Below are 25,642 nucleotides of genomic sequence, written 5' to 3' on the forward strand. Positions count from 1 at the left end.
ACCAGGTGTTAACTGCTAGGTAGCAGCTGATAGCACATTCGGCGACCTCTCTCTGGTAGAGACCCCACCGCGGCTTGGACGCTAAGGCTTTAGCGCCGCGAAAGTAGTTGACTGTGCGATGCCGGCGACAGTCGCGTGGGGCCGCTGCGGGCTGTGGGCTTCGGTCAAGGAGAGGTTTCTCCCTTCCTGATGATTGAGATCCCAGGCACTCGGGACACTCCCGTTCCCACCCAAAGGCCCAGGGCGGACCCGGAGCGTAAAGAATGCCACTTGGGGCCTCCAAGCGCAGCGCTCTTGGGGTGCACTTTGGTCCCGGGCCGCCCTATTCCAAAGAAGAGGCTGACATCGGTTGTCCGAGGCCAGGGGTCCCAGAGGGCCGGCGTGGGGATGGAGGCGCGGGGTGGCGAGCAGAGCTGTACGGTGTGTGCGGATGCGCGTGCGACTCACCTGCGTGTGCTGTCGTCACGTGTGATTTGTGACTAAGCGTGGCTCACATGTGCGTTGTGATTCACGCGAATGATTCACAAGCAGGAATGCGACACCCTGTGCCCAGTTCTGGTTGAGAGGAGGCAAAAACGGGTCATGGGGGAAGTTGGGGTGAAACATGGACCCCGGACCAGGAGGGGTCCCAATCATACAGGCATTGCCTCCCCCTCAGCATCTGGTCCCTCCCTTTCCAACGAGGACTCGTCTCCTGATATCCATCTGGGTGAGCCCTGTCCTGCCAGCCAGAGGGACCGGCTGTGCCAGAGGGAAGCAAACAACTATTAGGGCACAGGGTTGTGGGCGGGGGAAAGGGAGGCCAAAGTGAGCAAGGACAGAGGCTGGGAGCTTCTAGGAGAGAGAGAGAGAGAGATCCCAAGAGCATCCCAGAGAAGTTGGACTTTCCCTCAGCACCCCAACCAGGCCGGCTGCTGCTGTGCCAGCGTTGCTAGGGGGCATCTGTCCTTCCCTCACCATGGCCGTCTACCGCGTGTGTGTGGCCACTGGCCCCTATCTGAGGGCGGGCACAATGGACAACATCTCTGTCACACTGGTGGGCACATGTGGGGAGAGCCCAAAGCAGCTGCTGGATCGCCTGGGCAGGGACTTTGCCACTGGATCGGTGAGTACGAGGAGAGGGGAAGGCGATCCCTGAGGTGCAGAAGACTAGATAGGAGGAGAGTGCCATTACTCCAGGACTCATCAAATCCTGCGGAACTCAAAGGCGATCCCAACCTCCTCAAGATCTCCTATGCTGGTCGTCCTTCCTGGAGATGCCCTACCTAGGCAGGGCTGTGAAGGAGTCCTGGGCAGGGAGTTAGGAGAATTCTACTAATTTCTTAACTCCATAATTAAAGATGGGCTTTGGGCAAGTAAAGCTTGTCCCTTCTGATCTTAGATTACCTGTTCTCGGGAGGAGATCTACCTCTCTCTGTCAGGCCCCCGGGATTGTTTGCTGGTGGCCTACATAAGGGTACTGGGTGCCAAGCAGGCAAGTGAAAGCCAGAACCCATTCTATGTATACACTGAGATTATGAGGTAGCTTCAGCTGTTTCTGACTGAAGAGTTGCCTTCTAATTCACACAAAAGCATTGCATTGCTTGGGGAGTAGAGGTAGCTCAGGTCTTTATGCCAGAATGAGTGAAAGATGTCCCTGGCAGATGTTGCCTACCATTTCTTGTTCTCTTGGTCCTCTCAGGTGCAGAAGTACAAAGTTCGCTGTTCTGAGGAGTTGGGTGATCTCTTGCTGCTGCGCCTGCACAAGGAACGCTATGCTTTCTTCCGCAAGGACTCCTGGTACTGCAGCTACATCTGTGTCACTGCCCCTGATGGTACCCATTACCACTTTCCCTGCTATCAGTGGATTGAGGGCTTCTGCACCATAGAACTGCGACCAGGAACAGGTGGGCTGGTACTAACATCTGTTAGGGTCTAGGGGCGGGTTTCCCAGAGTCCAGGATGTAAGGAATAGGGTTGGGGTTAGAGTAACTGAGCTCAGGACTCCTAACTTGATGCTTTCTGCAAAAAGGGAGACTTTAAAGCTCTGACATGCAGGAAGCTTCTGGGCAGTATTTATCCCACTGAACACACACAGATGTTAGACACACATTTATATGCTCTCTAGATGCATATACACACAGAGTTCCTTCTACGTTTCCACAAACTGAACTCCTGTGGAGTCCAAAAAGGAAGCAAACTTCAAACTGAGTGGATTTCAACAGATGGAGAGTCTCAATGTTTGGAAAATTTAGCTAGTGAGATCATGTCCACTATTACTGGTTTTTCTGGTGTGGATGAAATCCCTGTGAGGTGCTGTTTAGATTCTTTCTTGAATTCGGGCAGCCTTTCAAAGATGTTGGTCTTGAACCCCTTCAGCCTCTGGATGCCCATTTCTTCTGAACTGTCTGATCTAGAGATGAAAGATGAGGGCTTTTCTGAGTGTTGAGAGGAGTCTTAGGGATGAGAGATGGGCATACTAGGTCAAGGTGAAGCAAATGAACATAAATTATACCTTGGCCCATGGTGAGTTCTTCAGGGACATCATCTGAATTCCCATCTATCATCACCATACATACACTACACAAAATACATTTGTCTATTGTCCATCAGTCATTTATCAAATGCATGTTCTAGGCACAGTGTCAGGAACCCTGCTAGATGCTGGGAATACAAAAAATGATTACAACATGACTTCTGCCTCTGGGGAATTTATGGTCTTGGAAATGAGATAAGCATGCAAACATAATTTTGGGGTGAGGCTGTCCAGAATCCCTTCTGCTAATGAATACACAAAGACCATGCAAAATCCACATCCCTGAAGGACTGGGCTCAAGGGCTAGGGGGTTCATGTGAAGTTTGTTGAAAGAGATGTCTGAAAAGAGACTTATGCAGAGTAATTTCTATCGCCCATAGCAAGAACTATTTGTCAAGACTCCCTTCCACTCCTCCTGGATCACAGGAAACGGGAGCTCCAGGCCCGGCAGGATTGCTACCGGTAAGGAAGGCATCATTCGATTTCTTCCCCCATCCTTATGTGACATCAACCTTAATCAGATTGTTGCTCCCTCAGTTCCAACCTCGAGGGCCCAACTCCTATTCGGACTCTCATTTAAACTTAGCTACGATCTAATACTGACCCTGAGTCAAGACCTAGAGTATCAATTCCAGCAACTATCAAGGACTCTCCACTTCACCCCTCTGTGTGCTGCTGCCATGTCCCTTCTCCTCTGGCTCTTTGATGCTCCTTTCTGCCCTCTGTCTCCACGCCCCCTTCCTACCTGCCATTCTCTGTCCTCCCTGCCTACAGCCTTCCCTTTCTGTCCCCAGGTTTTTCTCTCTCCTCTCAGGCTCCCCCATTATCTCTCTCCCCATAGTTACCCTTCTTGTGACCAAGATACCAGAAACGACTCTGATAACTGACCAATTCAGTCCATTCTCACCTTATTTCCAACCTGGCCATGACCTTAATCTCAACACAAACCCTACTCTTAGCCAGTGGGACATTCATGTCTTCCTCACACACTATCACACTATCAAGAACTAAGGCTTCTGTTTCCCCTCTTTGATTCTCTACCTCTGACCCTTTTCTTTCTCCTGGAAGGTGGAAGATCTATGCCCCTGGCTTCCCCCGCATAGTGGATGTCAGCAGCTTTGAGGAAATGGAGTCCGACAAGAAATTTGCCTTGACCAAAATGACATCCTGTGCAGACCAGGGCGAAAGGTGGGCATCAGGACTTGGGAAGAAGGAGGGGCACGAAGTGAAGGATCTGTGGGGATGGTGGGGTTCAGGCAATCTGGAAGTCTGGGTTTAGGACAAAAGCAGTTTAACTCAAATATCAGCTGTAAAATGGGAAGGGGTGGTCTCAGGGGTCTGGCGAAGAGGGGGAGGTGGCTAGGCTGGGTACTCAGATGCCACCAAAGGGCCGGAGCAAAAGGAGTGAGGGGAGGGCTGGAGCGTCTGGGGAAGGAGAGAGGAAAGGATTAGGAGAGTGGGCTGAAGGTCTCGTTCACTGATTTCTGTCCTTCTGTGCCCTCCTCCACTCCAACCCATTCTCTAGCAGTGGGAATCGGTATCTGCCTGGCTTCCCCATGAAAATTGACATCCCGCTCCTGCTGCACATGGAACCCAACATTCGCTATTCCGCCACCAAGACGACCTCTCTGCTCTTCAATGCCATCCCTGCGTGAGGACACTGCCCTCTGTGTGCTGCTGCCATGTCCCTTCTCTGGCCTTTTGATGCTCGTTTCTGCCCACCATTCTCCCCACTCTCTGCCCACTGTCTCCACCCCCCCCCCTTTCCTACCTCCCATTCTCTCCCCTCCCTGCCTACAGCCTTCCCTCTTTGTCCCAGGTTCTTCTCTCTCCTCTCAGGCTCCTCCACTATCTCCTTCCCCATCAGCTCATCTTTGCTCCTTAACCAGACTTCGCTTTTCATTCCTCAGTTCAATAAAAAGAATCAAGCACTTACTCTGCAGAACATGCCCCACCCTGCTGGTGGGGCCATGCTGAGTAAAACCAGGAGGACTGACCCTCAAGAAGCTGGTCAGATTCCTCAGGTTCAAATCCCAGAACCAATACTTTCTAGCAGTGTAAGCTTGATTTTCACTCAGCTTCTAAGCAGATTCCTCATTTGTAAAATGGCCATATTCATATCTACCTCACAGATTTAGAGGAGAATTAAATGAGATAGGAGCATACCCAGCAGAAGTTACTGAGTGTAGTATGAGGACCTAGTCTTCAGCTATGAGAACCCTGATCTCTTAGAAAAGTGTTGGGCAGTTAATTAGCTATGGAGAGGCCATTAGCAGCAGCTCAGGCTGTAGGCCCAGCACTCATGGAGAGGCCCAGGAAGAGTCAGGGACAAGGGGTTAACTGAGTTGTTCCTGGGCTTGGTATGTGAGTCTAGGCAGGGGAAGGCCTAGGAGACCACCAGGAGAGCTGAGGTGGGACGGAGAAAGGCCAGCGGGAAGAAGAGCCTGGTATTCTGCACTCACCTAGGTGTGGGCGGAGAGGAGGGGTAGCGAGGGGTAGTGAGGGCAACTGTAGGGCCTTCTAAAGGATGTTTGTGGCAGGAACTGGAGAAGGCCTCTGCTTTCCCCTTTACTGCTACCTTAGCCTCTGCTTTAATGACTGAGCCCTCCCATCTGCCCTCCAGCTCCCAGTATTTCACATCCCCTGGTCTTGACTGGGCTGGCATTCAGCACGTTCTTGTGGAATGAGGCGTAGGTGGCTTGGGTGAATACATAGGACACTGGGCTTGTCAGGTCATTAATGTCCCCTTGCCTCCTTACCTTCTCCAGGCGCTCACATTCTCCATGACACATCGGTCCCTTACACAGCCTGTCTTACTGACCAATTGCCATGAACCCACCTCTTGTATGTACCATTTCCCTCCCATCTGACTGGACCCACCTAGTGAGTGATTATCATGAACTGCGTATGTTGGGGGAACAGAGCCTAGTCCTGGCCCCTCAGAGAGCCCCTGGTGTAATACGCAGTGATATGACAACAATGGATTTATGATGCAATACAGGGAATAATGAGCATTTTGTGAAAGAGACATACACAAGGCTTCACTTTGGGCATGATCAGGCCACATGACTCCGCTCATACATCATCTCGGTCATACACAGAGCAGAGGGTATGCGGGACACGGCTCTCCAGGAGAAGCACAGCTTGAATAGAGCCCTGCACAGGGGGCAAAGTTGATTTCATTTCAAGTTTTTTTTTTTCCTGATCATCAATAAACATGCTCATTATAGAAAGTCCAAAGAGTTTAGACATCCACTAAGTGAAAAGTACACAGAAAAGCTGGAAACTTGAAGTAAGCAGACCAGAACATCCAAGAAGATGACTTGTCTGTATTACACAGCCAGACGTACCATTTTGCTTACATGAACAGTCATTCCTACATGCTTCCAAAGGCTCCTGGACTCTTCCCCCTGTGGATTGTTAGACACCTCTGCTCTGGGCACTGACCTCTTTCCATGCATCTAGCTAGGGTAACAGTGCCCCTGGCAGCACCCAAGCCCCATCCTATGCTCCCCTCTCCACAGATCCTTAGGCATGAAGCTTCGAGGATTGCTGGATCGCAAGGGCTCCTGGAAGAAGCTGGATGACATTCGAAATATCTTTTGGTGCCACAAGACCTTCACTTCAGGTGTGTAGAGTCAGGCAGTGTCCATCCTCGACTTGACCCACTCTCAGACCCTGTCTGCCCCATTCTGGGAAAGGGCTCTCTTCCAGTCCTCTCAGAGAGAATGCTGGGTTCCAGTGGGAGGGGCTCCTGCTAGCACTGTTGGCATATCCTAGGTCCCTCAAGAACCCAGGCATCTTTCCCTCCTCTGGAACAGGTTGAGAATAGGATAGTACAGCTTCCCTGGGGGCACAAGGGGTTAAGTCTCAGCACTGTGTACTATCGGCAGCCACTGCAGCGTGAGTTCGATCCCCGGCCAGGGCGGTGACCCACATGGCACAGCAGACTTCTCCTGTCTCTTCCACTTCTCCCCTCAGCAGTGTGTTTCAGTCAATCTGCCAGTCCTGCTCCCTTTCTGTCTCTGGGGAACCCTCTCACTGCCTCCCCCTGCCCCTGCATTTGGCCTACACCTCAGATTTTGTATGCATTATTAAAAAAGTTTTTTTTTAAAAAAAAAGGATAGGGGAGTAAGGACAGACAGACACTCTGCTTGCCTAGGAGATTACCACGGACAGAATCCCGATTCTGATCAGGTGCCCTCATCTAAGGGCTTTGGGGCCAGAATAGGCTCAACTCTGCTTCCCAAATGAGCAATCAACCTATCTTTTGACTCTCAGCATCTAGTGTTAAGCTGAAGACATAATTATACCTACCTCGGAGGGTTAACAGGAGGAAAATCTGAACCATATTGATAAGCAAAGGGCTGGTGAGAAGCATGAGCTAAAGAAGTCATTCTCAGACCCACTGACCCCCCCTCTCTTGCCTCCTAGAGTATGTCACAGAGCACTGGTGTGAGGACAACTTCTTTGGGTACCAGTACCTGAACGGCGTCAATCCTGTCATGATCCATTGCCTCTCCAGCTTGCCCAGCAAGCTACCTGTCACCAATGACATGGTGGCCCCCCTGCTAGGAGAGGACACCTGCCTGCAGACAGAGTTAGAGGTAGGTGAGGCCCTTAGGAATTGCCATTAGAGACAAGGATGGATGTGAAGGTTGGGTGTGGATGGCAGGGGCTGCCTTCAATCTCTAGGCCTCACCCTCTGGGGAGCCCTGGCTCTATACCTTTTAAATAGAGCAGATGTGGCTGAGAGCAACGTCAGGCTCAGAATAGCTGGAAGCCCGGGATGCAGTCTGATAAACTGGTTGGAATGAGTAAAGTGACTGCAATACAGCTTGAAGAAAGAGGCCTTGTTCCAAGGTTTCCAAGACTCCAGGTGCAGAGGCCAGAAGAAGGCTGTTTTAGGATAGGCCATGGCAGTACCACTAGGCACAGCAGGAGCAATCATGGAGCACTAGGAGCTCTGAGGGTTTGGGAGATGATGATTCTCCTCAGTGTCTTCTGAGCGGCCAAGGCTGAAGATGTGATGGGCAAATTCTCACTGCATGTTGATTTTGCCTGTGAGGTCACCTCAGTTGAAAGAGTAGGAAGGATCATGTATGGGGGAGGTGGGGAGAGGTTGGCTTGTCCAAGCTGGGGAGCCAGGTGAGAAGTTGCACAATGGAGAACTCAGCTGGACCTCATTCCGGACATTCTGGGAAGGGTGGGGTACCCAACATTGGCCATGAGTGCAGGCACCTAGCATTATTGAGGCCCTAGCTGGGGTGGGAGTAGGCAGAGAACAGAGAGGGATATGAAGCATTGGTGAGGAGGTCACTCTGAGCCCCTGTGCACCTTCTTCAGAGGGGGAACATCTTCCTAGCGGACTACTGGATCCTGGAGGAGGCCCCTGTCCACTGCCTAAATGGCTGCCAGCAGTACAAGGCTGCCCCGCTCTGCCTGCTGTGGCTCAACCCTCAGGGAGCACTGATGCCCTTGGCCATCCAGGTGAGTCTGGGGGCGGGGTTTTGGGGGCGGACCTCAGGGGGTGCCCTAGCAGTCTTGAGCTTCACCCCCTATTTATTCTTGGACACAGCTCAGCCAGGTCCCCGGGCCTGACAGCCCCATCTTTCTGCCCACTGACTGCGAATGGGACTGGCTGCTGGCCAAGACGTGGGTTCGCAACTCTGAATTCCTGGTGCACGAGAACAACACACACTTTTTATGCACGCATTTGCTGTGCGAGGCCTTTGCCATGGCCACGCTTCGTCAGCTGCCCCTCTGCCATCCTATCTACAAGGTCTGTGCGACCCTGGGGTGGGGGTGAGGGGCAGAAGGAACGTAACCCGGGTGATCTCTTTGACCCTTGGCTCCTGTGATCTATTGCCGCTCGCAGCTCCTGCTTCCCCACACTCGCTACACGCTGCAGGTGAACACCATAGCACGGTCCACGCTGCTCAACCCTGAGGGCCTCGTGGACAAGGTGAAGCCTCCCAGCCCTTCCCACCAGCCGAAGCCCCACCCCTCTCGAGGCCCCACCCCTCTCGAGGCCCCACCCCTCTCGAGGCCCCACCCCTCTCGAGGCCCCACCCCTCGCGAGGCCCCACCCCTCTCGAGGCCCCACCCCTCTCGAGGCCCCACCCCTGAGTATGCTTTGCCCCGCCCACAACTGTTTCACCTCCAATCCCATTCCAAATCCCAGGAGCCCCTCTCACAAGCCCCGCCTCTCTCCACCAAGCTCCTTCTTGTCTTGCACATAAGCTACCAGTACAATTCAGAGACCTTGGTGGGCAGAGAACGCCAAACCGGAGCTCAGTTCTGTGCTGACCGTGCTCAGGCCTGGTCTCCCTGGCTCCTGGCGCTTAGTTAAGGCTTCCTATCTAGTTATCAAAGTTTTTTAAAATTTCTTTTATTTTAAAGATTTATTTATGCACGCAAGGACTGGCCAGATTGTTAAGAGTGATCTCCTATGTTTGTAGTAGGAGATAACTGCACCCTGCATCTGGCCCCAATGGACATTGGTTTGGTAGTTTTGGACTTCTTGATTAACTGGAACCTTCCATTGAGTCACTAGGCCCATCCAGTTCCCAGGCACACGGGTGGGCGTTGAGCAGGCTCAAGAGCCAAGGTGTGTGCTGTGTCTTCAGGTCACATCCATCGGAAGACAAGGCCTTCTCTACCTCATGAGCACCGGCCTGGCTCACTTCACCTACACTGATTTCTGCCTTCCGGACAGCCTTCGGGCCCGCGGGGTTCTACTCATCCCCAACTACCACTACCGTGACGACGGCCTGAAGATCTGGGGGGCCATTGAGAGGTTTGCTCCTGGGACTATGCGGTCACTCTGGCCCCACCAGAGTGCAAATGTGCTCCTGTGCTCCTGCAGGCTGGGGTGCTCGGTGCCGGGGCGGTTGGGTGTTCTTAGGCTGCAGCATGGGACATTGCAAGGGTAGGAATTGAGCTTAGAGGGCCCCCATGAATTGAGAGGCTGTGGCTGTGGACTGGGAGGAAATTGGACTGTGTGAGAATGCAGCTGAGGAAGGGAGGGAAAGGGTGTCCAGAGAAGTCAGGGCAGGCTCAACAGCGAGGCATGTGCTCCAGACAGACAGCTCTTCCTTTCTCTTGGTGCGGAGTGGGAAGGGGACAGCATGAGTTGGCTCTCCTCAGTGCATAAAGGAGACCTAGAGCACCTATAACTCAGAAGTGCGTCCTGAGGGAAACCTGGACACTTGGGTTCCAGCTGGACTGTGAGTCCCCATTGAACCCCAGGGACTCATTGGATTTTCTGGCTTTGTCTGTGTGAGACTGAGCTTTGATTCTGGCCTGGCCTGAGCCTAATGTTACTACTGTGGCACTGACATCTCTTTTTTACAGCTTTGTCTCAGAGATCGTGGGCTACTATTATCCCAGTGACACATCTGTGCAGCAGGATTCAGAGCTGCAAGCCTGGGTCGGCGAGATTTTTGCTCAGGCGTTTCTGGGCCGGGAAAGCTCAGGTATCCCCTCTCTACCTCCCAAGCATGGTCTCTCAGTGACCAAATGCTCCCCCTGGGTCAGTCTTTGCAATATCCTAATATAAGCACCTGTAAATGGCTGAGGAAGAATCACAGAGAAGGCTGCACAGATTGTAAGTGGCAGAGGCTGGATCCAGAGTCAGCTCCCGCTGGCTCCAAAACCCTGTTTCTATCACTACACTTCCTCAACCTCACTCATTTACCTCTGCTTGATGAGCTCTGTAGATCTAGTGTCATATCTTTGTTGTCAAAACACCTAGGATTAGAGAACCCTTTCTCATCCCCTCTCACTTTACCTGCCAAGTGACCTCTCGAGCCACCAGCTTCCCTCACTTCTTTTGGAGTCAGGGAGTGGGTTGGTCCTGCTATGTCTAATTCCTCCTCATATGTCCCAGTCACCTAGCCCAAACTGCCCTCTCTTCTGATACTGCTACAGAGGTGTTTAAGACCTGCCAACAGCAGTGGCCCCTCTTAAGCCTCATTTGTTAACCTTAGTGCCAGTTGGCTGTCCCAGAACGCCCGCCCGTCCTTAAAATCTTCCTTTAGCTCCAGGATATATGCTGTTGAACCTTGCACTTCCTCTTAGGCCTCGACCATCTCCCCATCCCAGTGTTGGCTTGTTGGGGGGGGTCTCTGGCTCCTCTCTTTCCCAATGGAATAAGCCCTTCTCTTTCTGCTCTGTAGTTGATTTCAGACTTAAAAACTCCCCAAGCCCCCATTCCCTGAAGGATTTTCCCTTTTAACTCCCTCATCATCACCCTCAAGTTCAGAAAATGAAAACTATGAGCCATGCTCCACCAAATGACGTCTGCCCTCGTTCAGGTTATGTACCCTATTGCCACACTTCATAGGCCATGTCCCTAGTGCCACTCTACTGGATAGTCTGATCTGCAGGCACTGAGAAATGCAGAAGCGGCCTCTATGCAATGGAAGAAAAAGATAAGTTCAAAGAGGCATAAATGTTCACCTTTCAGTTCCCCCAGCCCTAGCCTGATGGTGTCATTCCTGGTTGCCACACCAGGAGCTCCTGTTACAGGACAGGGAGGGGGTACCCCAAAACCCACAAATTTTGCCTTCTCTAAATAGGTTCTGCCATCTGTCGCATCAAAACAAAACATAATGATCTAGTGTCTAAGATCATCAATGGAAAGGAACTTTAATACGATTAGTGTGCAATATAGAAATGAGGAATACTAGAGTTTCAAAATCAAGCACCCAATATTACCCAGCTCCTCATGGCTAAATGTCCAGCCAAACAGGGTTGTCCAAAGCAAGGAGGCTGGAAAGCCCGCCTCCTAGTGGGTCAGAAACAAATAAGTCATGATCAAAGCTGCCATTGGAAATCTCCCCACGGGTCTCTCACCCACCCACATCTGTTTCAACTCACCCAGGACTAAAAAGCAAGTGCAGCATCTTTCCTTGTCTCTCTGCTCCGTGTGTCTCCTCCAGGTCTCCTTCTGGCTCTCCCTCCTGCTTCCTTGCTTCCCCAGCCCCCCTACAGGATCTTCTCCCTGCTCAATTTCACCCTCCCTTGGTGAGGCAGGGAACCCTTTTCTTGGAGGCTACCTTGTCACACTCCTGTGGTGACACCCAGGAAGAAGGGATGGTTTCAGGTTACTTGCATATAGAATGAACATCTGTTGTAGTCCTATTCGTATTGGGCCCAGAGGCTTTGTTTAATAAACAAAAATCAGAACAAAAAATTAAATATATGGAAAAGTAGAGATACAATGAAAACCCATTTACTCACTCCAGATTCAACAGTGCTAATCCCTTACCATGTTTGATTAATCTGTTGCTTCTGTTATTATTGCAGTCTTTTAGGTAAACAGTATATATTTTATAGTTTATCCATAATCAACATAACATCTCAAAAAAAACGATGCTTTTGTACATACCTACAGGGCTGTCATCACACTCAACAAAATTGACAATAATTTCCAACATCACTCTCTTATCTATATATTTCATATTTGAATTTCCTCACTTGGCCTAACATCACCTGACTTTTCCTTCCAGACTTATTTGTTTCTGACCCTTTTCTTCATGTTCCCACTAGGAGGTGCCTTAGACTTGTTTCCTGATTTCTTGATCCTCTTGATTCTGGGGCCCTAGGACCACATGATACACTTGTTTGTTTTGACTCTAAAGTTTCTTTAAATTTAGGATGGCCTGCCCCCTCCAATCACATGACAGCTGACCAGGACTATTGAAAAGCCAGGACTAGTTCTGCAGAATATCTCACCTTCCCAGTTTACCTAATTGATTCCTCATGACATTATTCTTGGCTTCTCTATCCCTTGTGGGTTTTGTTTTTGGTCAGCCAGAAATGCTACCTGAAGGTTGACTGTTTGGGGCAAGGATGCTAGGTGGAGACACCTAATGCCAGCTCCTCTCACTATTAGTGATGCCAACAATGACTTCTGAGCTAAGGTGTGACAGTCAGATTTCTTTTGGATGTTTAAAGAGTGACCCCACCCTGAGCTAATCATGGGTGGTCCTGACGCTGGCCTCTGCCAGAGCAGTTATTGTTCTAAATTATATTTTTAAAGGCATTAAAATTATTAATTAATTAATGAGGGCAAGCACACTCATTAATTAATCTCAGTCAGTATGGCTTTTGCTTTCATATTTCAAAGGGATATCAATATGAGTCCCAGAAAAATTCCCATAGATGACCTGACTTCTTTGCTTTTTTATTTAGCCCTCCAGATTAGACTAGCAACCACAAATAGAATAATCAGAAATTCCCACATCCTCACCAGGCTAACAGCCAGTCCTCCCCACTCAGGCCTCTGTCTTTCTGTTGCATAAGCTTTTCTCCAGCCACCCTGACTCCACCCCTTGGGGCCATCTTTGACTCATGTTCTTCACTCCCTAAATACAGTTGGGTGGCTAATTCCTATTGTCCCATCATTTTAATTGTCACCACCTAGTCCCAGTCCTCATACTACTCCTGCATTGTGGCAGCTGCTTCTCAAACCTATCCAACATCTTCCAGCCTCAGGCCACCACCCTAATAATCCTCTAAAGTTGTGCCCAGAAACCACCTGGACTGGCACTCTGCTGCAGCCTCATCTGCATTAAGTGAGCAGGTGCAATAAGTTAGGGCACACTGCTGACCCCTCACCTGCGTTCCATTCCTCCCCTTCCTGGCTTCTTACCCGCTTGTGCAGTCACTTCATTCAAATGAATCACTACTGGCTCTTCATATTTACTAAGTATCATTCTAGGTGTTGGGGTTCAGCAGTGATTAGACAGTAGTAATCCTGGCCTTCTTGCAGTTTAACATTTTTGGGAGGAGATACAGATAATACCTGTATAATAAAAATATTTTTAAAAGCCAGATGGCTATAAATGCTAAGAATGAAACAGCATCAGGGGATATGGTGTGAGGTAGGAAGATTATTTCAGATGGGTGGTCAGGGAGAGGCTTTAGGAGGAAGTGACGTTTGAAAAGAGATGTGGAAGAAGTGAGAGTGCTTACTGCGGTGGATCCCTGGAGTAAGAGAGGACAGGGAGAGGGTCTAGTTAGTACACAGGCCTTAGGGAGCACGATGGTGGTGGGTTTGAGGACTATCAGGAAGGCCTTTGTGGCTGGAGCAGAGTGAGAGAAGTAAGAAGGCTAGGAAATGAAGTCAGAGAAGGCTTGAGAAACAGATCAAGTAGGGCCACAGTGAGGTTAGTGAAGTCCTTCGAGGGTTCTAGCAAGGGATGACACAATTGGATTTTGATTCTAAAGGATCACTCAGCCTGTAGTGTGAACAGCTGACGGGGCAAGGGTGGAAGTGTAGGATTCTCCAGGAGTGAGATAATGGAGACTGGAGGTGGGGAGGTAAGATTGGCTTTTGGAAATATTTACTGATTCGTGCAAGACAAGATAAAGAAAATGAGTGCACAGATTTTGGCTGGAGCAACTACCTAAGGGATATTGAATAGGATCACTGTGGGGAGTCAAACATGAGGTTTTAGAAATACTGTGTTGGGGATGTCTTCTAGACGTTCAGGTAGCCGCTGTAGGTTTAGGCCCATTGCTGACTCTAAGAGTTCAGGGGCAGGTGGATATGTGAACTGGGTATCATAATTTGGAGGAAATGTGGTTAAAACCATAAACTTGGATGAAATCAGTGAGGTTGAGAAAGAAGAGGACATAAGTCTGCACTTGAGAAGGCCTTCCTCTGTCAGCTTTTTTCTACTCACTTACACTTCAACTCAGGAAGTTTCTCCTCTTTCTTCAGAAAAGTCTCCCTAGCCATATTAACCCCACTATCTGTTTCTAACCTGCCTGCCATATCCTCAAAGAGCCAAGCCCTGGCCTTAGAGCTTCCTTCCGCTCCCATCCCTGTTAGCTTATGAGCAGCATGACCTGCAACTGGCTGGTCAGACAAATCTTGATAAACGGGGTATTATTAAATCATGCAGTGCTAATAAGGGCTGCAGTTAGGGAGCGGCAGCTTGGCTTTAGCTTCATCCTGGCTCCCCCACTGTGAGCTCTGTGGCTGAACATTTTCCGATCTGATGCCAGCTCCCAGTGCCTATCCCTACAAACACCACAAATGGTGGCGATGATCATCCCTAACCTCAGACCAACCCTAATCTTAGTTTAAAGACAGTAGTGGCCAAACATTCAGCTGTCACTTCCTCACTCTCCCCATGTGGTGAGCCCAGCCCTGAGCTGCCCTGGGAATCCAGTCTTCTCCATCCACACACCCTCTTCCCTTCATCTCATACCCAGGCTTCCCACGCAGCCTGTGCACCCCAGGAGAGCTGGTGAAGTTCCTTACTGCAATCATCTTCAACTGTTCCGCCCAGCATGCTGCTGTCAACAGTGGTCAGGTGAGGCTGCAGAAGACAGCTGGGGGACATTGGGTCATGTAGAGTAGGTTCAGGAATGGACATGAGGCCAGCAGTTGGGTTGAGAGCATGGGTGGGTCTGGGTTGGGATGGGTTTATCATTAGGGCTAGGGCTGGAGTGGTGACTGGGTGGAGTGAATGACTGGCTTTAGATGATGACTGGGGTGGAGCTGAGTCCTAGGTTATAATGGTGACTCTAGTTTGTGTTGTGCAGGGAGTAGAACTTATGGAATCTGTGCTTAGGACCTGGCAGGAAGAATATTAGTGTGTGGCATGCCAGCCCAAGCCCCTTTCCTAGGGTAACCTCCTCTTTGGGTACTCCTCCTTCCTAAATGACTCACTAACTCCTGGAACATTGGGCAGGAGAGAAAAGGGGTGAGCCAGGCTTCCGCCCCTCTTCTGGAACTTTCCACCCTATATCTCTCTGCCTGTTCCTTTTCCAACTGCTAGGACGGGGATGGAGGAGCATGGTCAGCAGCATGACCACAAGGAATCTGGTCTTTCTACTCTGACCAGCTGACTGTCTGGGCTCTCTACTGGGGGGATGTCTCCACAGCATGACTTTGGGGCCTGGATGCCCAATGCCCCGTCATCCATGAGGCAGCCCCCTCCCCAAACCAAGGGAACCACCACCCTGAAGAGTTACCTAGACACACTCCCGGAAGTGAACATCACTTGTAACAACCTTCTCCTCTTCTGGTTGGTCAGCCAAGAGCCCAAGGACCAGGTGTGTATATGTGGTAGGGTGGGGTGGGAGTCAGTATTTGTAGTGGTGGCTATTTTGGGGCAAGGAGGGATACTATTGCATTTATTGTCAAGCTGCCTAGTGTTCTTCAGTTTGATAGTTGACTCCAAAAGATTTACATTAAAGTAACTACCAGTTTAGTGGCTAAGGCACAATTTCTATCCAGTTCACCACTTTATAAATCCATCCACCCATCTATCCAGCCAACCATTTATTCATCTGCCAGCCATTCATCAGCCACTCATCCATTCACCCAGACATTCAACACTCATTTGTTACTTACTTCCCATCTATCAATACTGTGTTGGGCACCAAGCATCTGAAACTGAGTGAGACTTTCTTACCTTCAAGAATCCCATGGCTTAGTTGAGGAGACACACAAAAAACAAAAAAGAGCATCTCTTTGAGGAATCATTTATGTATCAGTTCTTCTATTCAACATGTACGTAAGCACCTGCCTGGTGGACAGATATGAACCTTATTCTTGTGAGCTTGCAGTCACGGGACAGAGGTAAGGATGAGGCCTTACCTCATCAGTACCTGTGGAACTGGAACTAGCTGGCAAACTTTGGAAGGTTTCTTGGAGGAAGTGAATCTAAGCTGAAATCTGTAGTACATGTAGGAGTTTGGCAGACAAGAGAGGGACAGAGTTCCTTTCAAGACAGAGAGAGGGCCATGTCCAAGTGAAGTGAAAGCAAGAGTCCACTGGTGTCTTTGTATGACCACAGTTGATTCAGTGTGGCACAGTGTTCTTTCAGAGGAAATGTGGGGGTGGGGCATTGAGGAGTTTCCAGCCTGGGGTAACATGACTAAAGTTGTGTGTTTAGTGAGGGTGCTCTATGGCAGTGCAGAAAGATGACAGGGACAATTTTGAGGCAGGAGAGATAGCAAGGAGGCTGTCCTTAGCCTGGGCCCAGAGAGCAGCCCTCTAGTTGTCAGTTCCCATCGTCTCACTCACACATTGGGTTTCAGTCATGCCTCTGCCCTCAAGGTCTGTTCACATGTATGTTACATGTATGTCCCCATTTCTCACTCTTGTCTCCCTTTCATTACATTAATTCATTACAGATATTTGATCCCCCTAACAAGTCTTGACCATGCCATCTTATAGTGAGGAATTGCCTGGAACTCATCCTTGAAGCCTCCTCCTTTCTGGTCCTCTCTCCCAAAGATTCAGAGACATTAATTTCTGACCCTGTAAAGAAATCCTCTCTGTGCTTTTTGCCTACTCACAGAAAATTCTGCTCTATTACTACTCTCAATACATGCTTCTGGATACACATGTAGGCTTTTCCCTTCATACAAAGCAGTTCCCAGGCACAGGTCTGGTGTCCTACAATTCAGCTCAGTTCTGACCTGTCTACCTGGAGATAGCAGCAGATCCCACAGGTAAAGGGCTCAGTCCTATAAAACTGCCCCCTCATCCCTTTCAGACGATAAGTCTTAGTCTAGGTTGTCACCTGTGCTTATGACCAATCAATCAGCTGTAAATCAGAGTTTGCTAGGACCCCCTCCTCAGTTCCTATCATTTGCTAAAATAGCTGACAGGACTCACAAAGTTTTCTGATTGGATTACTGATTTATTATAAAATATGCAAAACAGGAACAGCCAGATGGAAGAGAGGCAGAGGGCAAGGGGAGGGGGCTAAGGAGAGGCCTGTCTCTGGCTTCCACGTGTTCACCCACCTGGAAGCTCTCCAAACCCGTGCCTTTTGGTTTCTTCCGGAAGCTTTGCTACATAGGCAAGAATGACTAAATCAGCAATCATTGGGTATTAACTCAACCTTTAAACCCTCCGCTCTACAGACATATGGGATGGGTCTGGGGAGGCCAAACTGTTACAACCTTTGAACCACAGGATTATATCCCTGGGCAACCAGCCCATCAGAGCATCCTTGGGACTTTCCAGAAGTCACCTCATTAACAAATTCAGGTGTGGCTGTAAGAGACTTGTTATAAAAAACAAGAGATACCCTTAACACTCTTATCACTTACAAAATTCCAAGCTCTGTGTCAGGGACTGGAATTTTTTATATTTGTATTTTATCTAACTTTATAATTTATATTAAAATTATATTTATATTTTACGATATTAAATATTTTCTTATTTTTATAAAAGTAAATATATTCAGTGTTACATATTCAATGTATATGTCTCATTTGAAATCACAATTATCAGTCATGGAGGGGGATGAGAGGCAAGAAGTTGAGGATAGGGGATTCTTTCTGCATAAGCCAGTGGGAAGTTTAATCTGGAAAAGTCTAACAACAGCAGCTGTCACTTACTGGGGATCTACCATGTCTTAGTCATTAAATCAGTTTCATTGTGTATACTATTATAAAATACAAAATAGATGAGTAGGTATTTTGAAAATGCTTCATACAATGTTTGGCAGTACATGTCCAGTAAATGGTGGTTCCATTTTTGTGGAGGAGAAAACTGAGGTTCAGAGGCTGAGCAATTTGTTCAAGTTCACACAGTAAGTAGGATTGGAATCCAGGCTGTCATATTTCTGTGTTCTCCTCCTTTGGTGGCTACACTGTAGTTTCAGAAGTTAGATGTCAATATGATAAATAAGACATTTAAGAGATTCTTTGAAAAGACCAACAATTTAAGGAAGCCATAGATAATTCTAAGAAAAAAGAGAGAACATAAATGCACAATATTAGGAAATAGGCCAGGCATATTGCCACAGATGTAGATTGAAAAAATTAGAAGAGGGGCCTCCCTGGTGGCCTAAGGGTTAAGTCTCAGCACCAATACCCGTATGGCCTGAGTTCTAGCCCCATCAGGGAGCTGATCCACATAGGACACAGCAGACCCCTCCTGTCTGTCTCGCTGCTCCCCCTCAGCAGTATATTTCTGTTCTATTCCCTACCCCGTCTCTGGTGAATCCTCACACCCCTCATGTCTCTGGCCTACACTCCAGTTCTATGCTAAAAAAAAAAAAAGAAGAAGAAAATACTACGTACAGTTTTTGGGAAACAAATGTAAAAGTCTAGATGAAGTAAATGGTTTACTAAGAAAACATGAGCAGCCAAAAATTAACATCAGATGAGAGGAACACTATATGTAAGTGGAAAAAAGCTGTAACTGATCTGGCAATTTTCCCAGGAAAGAGAAATTCTACTAAACCTTTAAGGAACAAATCATACTTATATTATTCAAACTTCTTGAAAGCAGAGAAAAACCTAGAAGCCTCCCGAGTTATTTTACTGAGTTACATTTTACTGAGAAAGGAGGTGCTCCAAGGAGCAAGAGGAGCCTCAGGTTCGGGGTTCCAGCCCCAGAGCCACACTTACGCCTCTGTGACCTTGGAGACATAATGGGACATCTCTGCCTCAGTTTCTTCCTCTGTAAGTGAGAATGATCAGAATACCTGTCTCACAGGATTGTTGTGCTAGCCCATGTAAGGTGCTTACAACATGTTCACTGTCATGAGGAAAAAAAATTAAGATACTCCTCTTAAAAATATATCAGCAGCCAATGAAGACCAGTAGTAAATGATAAAATGATAATATATCATGACACGTCAAGTTTGTTCTAAGAATGAAAGGAATGGAAGGTTGGTTCAACCTTATGAAATCTAACAATAAAATTTATTACATCAATAAAGAAACTCACCATATAATCATCCCTGCACATGCTGAGAGAACATTCGATGAGTGAACAGTCATTACTAATAACAACTCAGTAAAAATGAATCTCCCTTATGGAGTTTTGATAGAAAGTAAGTCTAGAAAAAAGAAGCTCCTGTACTTGGGATGGAACATGAGTGGTCTCATCAGTAGTCGGGGAACAGTTACACTGTAGGATGGTTTAGCTGGGCAGCAAGTGTGTCCTGGGTGAGGAGGCTGGTGTGGTCCTGGGTGGCTTTGACAGAGCTCACTGTGACTCTTCTCGACTGCGTTTGTCTGCGATGTGTACGCAGCGGTGGATGGTGATGGCGATTGTATTGGTGGAAGTTTCACGATGTTGACTGCTTGGGGTGATGCTCCAGGACAGTTGTCTTCAGGGATTGACTTTTGTGAAAAGGTGAGGTCATAGGTGCAGTCTTGAACATACTCTGGAGTGTGTTTGTTTGCTGTCAGTTGTATTATGGCCTCTCAGGTCAAAACACACAGTGGGTCAGGCACTAGAAGGGGCTTTCTAATCCCACCACCTCTACTTAGCTGATGCAGAAACTGAGTCTCACATGGTCTCGATAGCACACAGAAGCTCACCAGCAGAGGGAGCACTAAGCTCAGAGGGAGCACTAAGCTCAGGTTGCCGAGTCCCCAGGCCCTCTGCCCCTCTCCACAGGCTGCTGTGTCAGGCTGCCCACACTGTGGACTGGATTGTGGTTTGATTGCCCTTTGTGTTTATAGTAACTGTAGCTGACTCATGCCCTCAGAAGCCACCTTGATTGTATCTGCTGGCAAGTGTGGTCCTTCACTATTTTCCGTCCCATCCTGAACATTATCCTCTTTACCCATTTTCTCGCAGCGGCCACTGGGCACCTACCCAGACCAGCACTTCACCGAGGAGGCTCCTCAGCAGAGCATTTCCACCTTCCAGAGTCGCCTGGCCCAGATCTCAAAGGAAATCCAGGAGCGGAACCAGTGCCTAGCGCTGCCCTATACCTACCTGGACCCTCCCCTCATCGAGAACAGTGTCTCCATCTAGCCCTGTCCTCTGCCTACCCTGGAAGAAAGGCCCAAAGATGAGGAGGCCAAGCTTCTCGGCGTCGGCCAGGCCCTTCCATCTCTGTTCTCAGTCAGCGTGAATAGTCTTTGAACAGGAGAACCTTTTCCACCAAAGAGGGCTCTAACGTCGTATGACCTGAGCCCTGGGCCAGCATAGCAGTGTCCAGGACGAGAAGCCGCTGACTAAAGACAAACGCACAACAGGCTCCTCCTAGAGGAAGGAGCCCCTGTCCCCATGCCCACTTTGGCCAGCCGCCTATTCCTATCTCCTGTGAAAATCTACCTCCTCCAAGGGGACCCCCATTTTGGTACTCTGAGTACTCCTTCCCAATTCTCTCCATCCCCCAAAACTTTTTCCTACCTTGCCTTTTTGTTTCCACTTCCTAAGCCTGGGATCAACCAAAATAGCTTCCTTCTCTGGAAGAACCTGGTAACAGGGTAAGAAAAGATGTGTCCCCTAGGCCAGCTATGTGGCCCCCTTTGATCCCAGCATTTTAAAGGGTGGGCTGGAGCTAGAACCCAGTTTATCTGGACCTCTAGGTGTAGTTCCCAGGGACAGGTATCCTGGCCTGAATATGTGTGGGGTGTTTCTCCCCAGCTCTTGTCCTGTCCTAAGATCATCTCTCCCACCCTTTTTTTGTCCTTGAGCCCAGTGAGTTCAGTAAATATAGACATATTTGGCTCCCGTTTCATTTGTTTTGGCATGTGCGTATGTGTTTGTGTGTGTGTGTAGGTGGGTGGGTGGGACAGTGGGGTTCCCAGGGGAGCCAAAGGCAAGCAATGTTGAACCTTCTCTAAACAAGAGAACCATTTGTCTCTAGATCAGTTGTCCTGGAGACAGGAAGCCTCCCAGCTGCCTAGCCAGTCCCTACATTCCTGCCTTCACCTCCCTGTGTGTGTCATCCATCAGGAGGTAAAGGAATACCCAGCCTCAAAAGGGTGGCAGGAAAAAAAAAAAAAAGAAGAGGCGTTTTTTTTTTTTCCTAAAGCCACAGGATTTAGTTTCTGGGTGTAGGTGTTGTTCCTGTTGCCACCGAGATCCGGTTCCTCTTCTGCACACATGGAAGACAAGACCTCGGGTCCGTCCATGGATGGGTGGAGTCATGGATGAGCTTTGGCCAACAAGCTTGGGGCGAGTGATGCGAGTCATCTCCAGGCTGCAGCACTTCATAGCTGCACCAGCCCCTCCAGCATTCTCTTCTCTCTGCCTCTGCTGTTCTAGAAGCACGTGTTGAGAACATCCTTCCATCTGCTTCCGTCTCTGGGGGACTAGAGCAGAGCCCTCTGCTGGCTTGAGTTGAACATGTAAATGAGGAATAAACTTGCCAGGAATAAACTTGCTAAGCCTTTGAGATGCTGGGGTCATTGTTGCAGAATTATCTGGGGGAGTCTAATGTTTTTCTTTCCAGCCCTGTACATAGGCATCCATATCTTCTCTCTCCACAGCCACCAACACCTTCCAGGTTTCTTTTTCACTAAACCTCAGATCTAGCCCTCCACATTCCTTCTCTTACCAAAGCCTGACCTTGGGCTTTCTCTGACCAGTGTCACAGTATCTTTGGACAGTGACAGGTAACTGTTGCTCCACCCATATAGAGCTGGTAAAAGAGAATCTTATGGCTTTAGTGTCACAATAACTGGTAATCAATCAAGAGCCTCAGGTGGACAAGGGCTTGTCTAGTTTTCAGAGTCGCCCAAAGTCAATGTTCCTTCCTTCAGCCAGTGGGGATCTGCCAGCTGCCTTGGTGGTCAAGATCTGAGAAAACAAAAGTGCTGGCTGTACAAGTTTCGCTGTGCAAAAGGCTGCTGATTCCACTGGTTACATTTCTTCCTAAGTCATCCCAGTGCCCCTGCAATACTAAAATTTGGGTTCAGCCACTTTTCTATAGATCCAGAGAGAAACACTGCCTAGTCTCTTCCCCAGCCACCTCCAGCCTGAGAGTATGCTGAACCCTTTTCACCAACACTCCCTTATCTTCTCCCAAACAGCCTCCCCTCTCTCTGCAGTGGAGAGGAGACTGGGTAGCTGTGAGGTCTATGCCTAATGCAAACCTTGATCTCTGCTTCTTGCTGTGATGCTGGGAGAAGAGGATCCTAGTGCCATCCTGGACACCAAGAGGTGTGTTTGGGGATATCACACCTACAGATTCCAACCTAAGAACTTGGCCCAAATTGCCAGATTTTGTTTACCTTAGCACAAAATCAAAGGTATAAGAAATAGCTAGAGGGACTTCTCTGGTGGCATAAAGGGTTAAGTCTTAGCACTATGAAGCTATCGGTAACCACTACAACATGAGTTCGATCCCCGACCAGGGAGCTGATCCACATGGCACAGCAGACCTCTCTTGTCCTGCCCACTGCTCCCTTCAGCAGTATATTTTTGTCCATCTGCCTGTTCAGTTCTCCATTCTGTCTCTGGTGAATCCTGTCACTCCCATCTTTGGCCTGTAACCCAGCTATTTTTTGCATAAATAAATAAATCTTTAAAAGAAGAAACAGCTAGAGACATCCCTTGTGGTCGGGAAGGCTGTGACAGAGGCCCAAGGCACTTCTTTAACATGGGCCTTAGCTTAGAAGGGCAGGACCAGGGCTCAGTGATGTCAGGGCACACACAGGCAACCTGCTCCTCCAAGAAATGAACACTCCTTGGCTTGAACCAAGGTTAGAATCAGGAGCCATGCCCATCCTAAAAAATGCCCATGAGTCGGAGAGGGAGGAGCCAGGGTGGATCACTGGAATCTGGTTTCCCAGAAAGCCAGCTTGGAGGGAAATTTTTTGGAGAGATACACCAGAATGTAGAATTCTGCCTTGGGCACTGGCACCTCTGAGGACAAGGCAGGAGGAGGAGCTCATGTTGGATGAGGGGTTTCCTCTGGCTTGCCCTGGGCCACTGTGATTTTCAGTCAGCCTGGAAGGTGACTGGGGTAGTGGGAACCATGCCAGGCCTTCTTGTCCAGTTGTTCTTGAGCAAATCCCTCAGCTTTGGTGGCCCTAATCTGTCAGCTACATGGGAGTGACGAAGAGACCTGGAAAGTCCCTTCCAGCATTGGCATTCTAGGATCTGCTTGCCTCATGGCTTGTTTCCCTAGACACCACTCCAACCACTGGTGAAACATCTGTGACTCCCCTAGCCCCAGCCCTACTTCTGACTTATAGCAAGACATGACAAACACATAAACATAAGCAAATAAGCCCTTTGAGGTGATTGCAAGTCCAACTGGGAGATGGAAGCAGGCAGTGTGTTAGCATGTGGGGTTATCTTCAGGCATGGACAGTTGAGTTGAGGCTGGGATGAAAGAACAAAAACATTTAAACAGTTTTGGGGAAGGTGTTATAGGCTAGGGACAGGGCAAATGCACAAGACCTGAAGGGCATGTGTTTGAAGAACAGAGGAGGCCAGCATGACGGGAAGTGGACAGAAGTTGGGCCATGCACCGCCGTGAAATCCACATTAAGTTCTTGGATGGGATTCCAGGGACAACATCGGTTTACACTCTGGCGAGTTTTAAGCAGGGAAGTGACCCGATTTGATTTTTTTCTCTGTGTCCTAGGGGGTGGGGCCCCAGGCCTTGCAGGCTTGGGGTGGGGCTAGGCATGGGGGTGCCCCAGCAGAGAGGACTCGGCTTCCTGTGTGGGTGGCCCATTTCTAGTCAACCCAGCAAGCTCACATCCTTCCCAGTGGCCTCTCCTGCTCCCCGGGTACGCCCGTCCGTGGTCCAGGAGAACCAGTTCTTCAGCCCAATGAGCACCTACCCAGAGTCATGCATCCACGTTTTGGAAGTAACTGGGGAGTGCCCAGTCTACATCCTGACACCTAATGACACCCGTGTGGCTCCAGTCCCAGCCACGTTCACATCTGTGGCTGCCCCATCTCAGCCTCTCCTGCAGGAATCTAATTCCTACTCCAAGATTGAGTCTGCTCAAGCCCAGAGCAGCCAGTTCTGCTTTTTTGGAGAAGAGACACTGGCTGGGGAAAATGGAGCAGGAGACCTATAGATAGTGGTTATGGCTTTCGAGTTAGCTTTTGGGGGTTGGAGGTGGGTGCCTACCACATGTAGTGGCACTCATACTCCTCTGTAATCAGCTCTATTCTCTGACTCCCCAAGACCCTCTCCTACCTTAACCTCCAGGCCACGTGAAGCCCCTGCCCACACCTTCCTGGAGCCAGGAAGATTAACGCACAGGGCTTCTTGCCCTGTGCTCCAGCACCCTTCATCCCAGAGGGGCCTGCAGGTATGGTGGTCCAAGCCCCAGAGACTAGACTCCCAACTCAGTCCTGCTCATCAGCACTCCTGACCAGCTCCCTGGGTACACAGTGTCAAGGGAAGTGGGAGTGGCTGGAAGGCTGGAGGCTGAGAGAGTTTGCAACAAATTTGCATTTTAAATTACCAATTTTCACCATCAGGCTCCTAGCATTCCCCAAGAGTCATCGGAGTGACTGATCCGGAGCCCAGGAAGGTGGGCCTGACTGGCCTGACAGTTCCTGTCCCTCAGCCTGGGAAGGCACCCTGTAGATGAGACAGCACCCAGAGCACAGGCGAAATCTTCCTCCCCAGTTCTCTCCCCAACCCTGCTTCCATCTCATTAACCCATTCCCTTCTTCCACTACCTTATACCAATCTAACTCTCCTTTCTGGATTTTCATTCTAATTCCAAACCCATGGTTGATTTCATTCCCAGCCCTGACTTCATTCTTAACAGTAACCCATTTAATCATTAAGGATTGTGTTTCCAAACACAGGCCACTAGCGGCAACATGGATGAAGCTGGAAGGGATGATGCTAAGCAGAAAATAAGTTAGAAGGAAAAAGATAAACATTGGATGGTTTTACTTTTATGTGCAATATCAAGAAACCAAACAAAAGGTCAAGAAAAAGATAAAAGTTGCAAGCTGACCATCGACCTGAGGCATACAGCACAGAAGGGGGAAGAAGGGTCAGGACAGGCGAGGGAAGAACACAAGGCGCTGTGGTGATGGTTCTGGTGGTTGGAGAACTATGGGGGCGATAGCTGAGAGGAGAGGCCAATTATTGTACAAAATGAACACTGTAAGAAAATTTAAAGTGTCATGTTTCAAGAATCTCCCAAGTACCAAGAACTGTGATGGAGATATGGGGAGGAAATCAACCCAAATGATGGACTGTTTAATTTAATAGGGAAGATGGCTTCAGTGAAAGATGTCAGTTAGCCACAGTCCGGGAGCTCTATTAATAGTTAAATTGGGCTTGGATAATTGATGAAGCAATATCATGCTAAGGTCAGAAGCGAGAGGAAGCATTAGCCAGTTTCAAGAAGTAAATTGGGGGCAGCATGTATAAAAGCCCAGGGGCTAGAAGGAGGCGACTT

General features: G+C 49.0%; 1 protein-coding gene across 2 annotated transcripts; it reads left to right on the top strand.

Annotated features, from left to right (window-relative positions):
• The first annotated feature begins 287 nt into the window (after nucleotides 1-287).
• Nucleotides 288-20,972, top strand: ALOXE3 (arachidonate lipoxygenase 3). 2 transcript variants are annotated; one of them, XM_012726706.1, is made up of 15 exons: nucleotides 288-420; nucleotides 1,682-1,886; nucleotides 2,896-2,977; nucleotides 3,584-3,703; nucleotides 4,041-4,166; nucleotides 6,040-6,143; nucleotides 6,950-7,122; nucleotides 7,862-8,005; nucleotides 8,094-8,297; nucleotides 8,394-8,480; nucleotides 9,145-9,314; nucleotides 9,872-9,993; nucleotides 14,747-14,847; nucleotides 15,422-15,592; nucleotides 20,097-20,972. In XM_012726706.1, the coding sequence occupies exons 1-15, from the start codon at nucleotides 388-390 to the stop codon at nucleotides 20,274-20,276; spliced, it is 2,022 nt and encodes a 673-aa protein (XP_012582160.1). In that variant the 5' UTR covers nucleotides 288-387; the 3' UTR covers nucleotides 20,277-20,972. The 2 variants fall into 2 exon arrangements, with proteins under 2 accessions (XP_012582160.1, XP_004684681.1); XM_004684624.2 differs by lacking the exon at nucleotides 288-420 and adding an exon at nucleotides 738-1,105.
• The last annotated feature ends 4,670 nt before the right edge of the window (nucleotides 20,973-25,642 follow it).

The sequence above is a fragment of the Condylura cristata genome, unplaced genomic scaffold, assembly GCF_000260355.1.
Source record: "Condylura cristata isolate star-nosed mole 26May11 unplaced genomic scaffold, ConCri1.0 scaffold00017, whole genome shotgun sequence".
Taxonomy (NCBI): domain Eukaryota; kingdom Metazoa; phylum Chordata; class Mammalia; order Eulipotyphla; family Talpidae; genus Condylura; species Condylura cristata.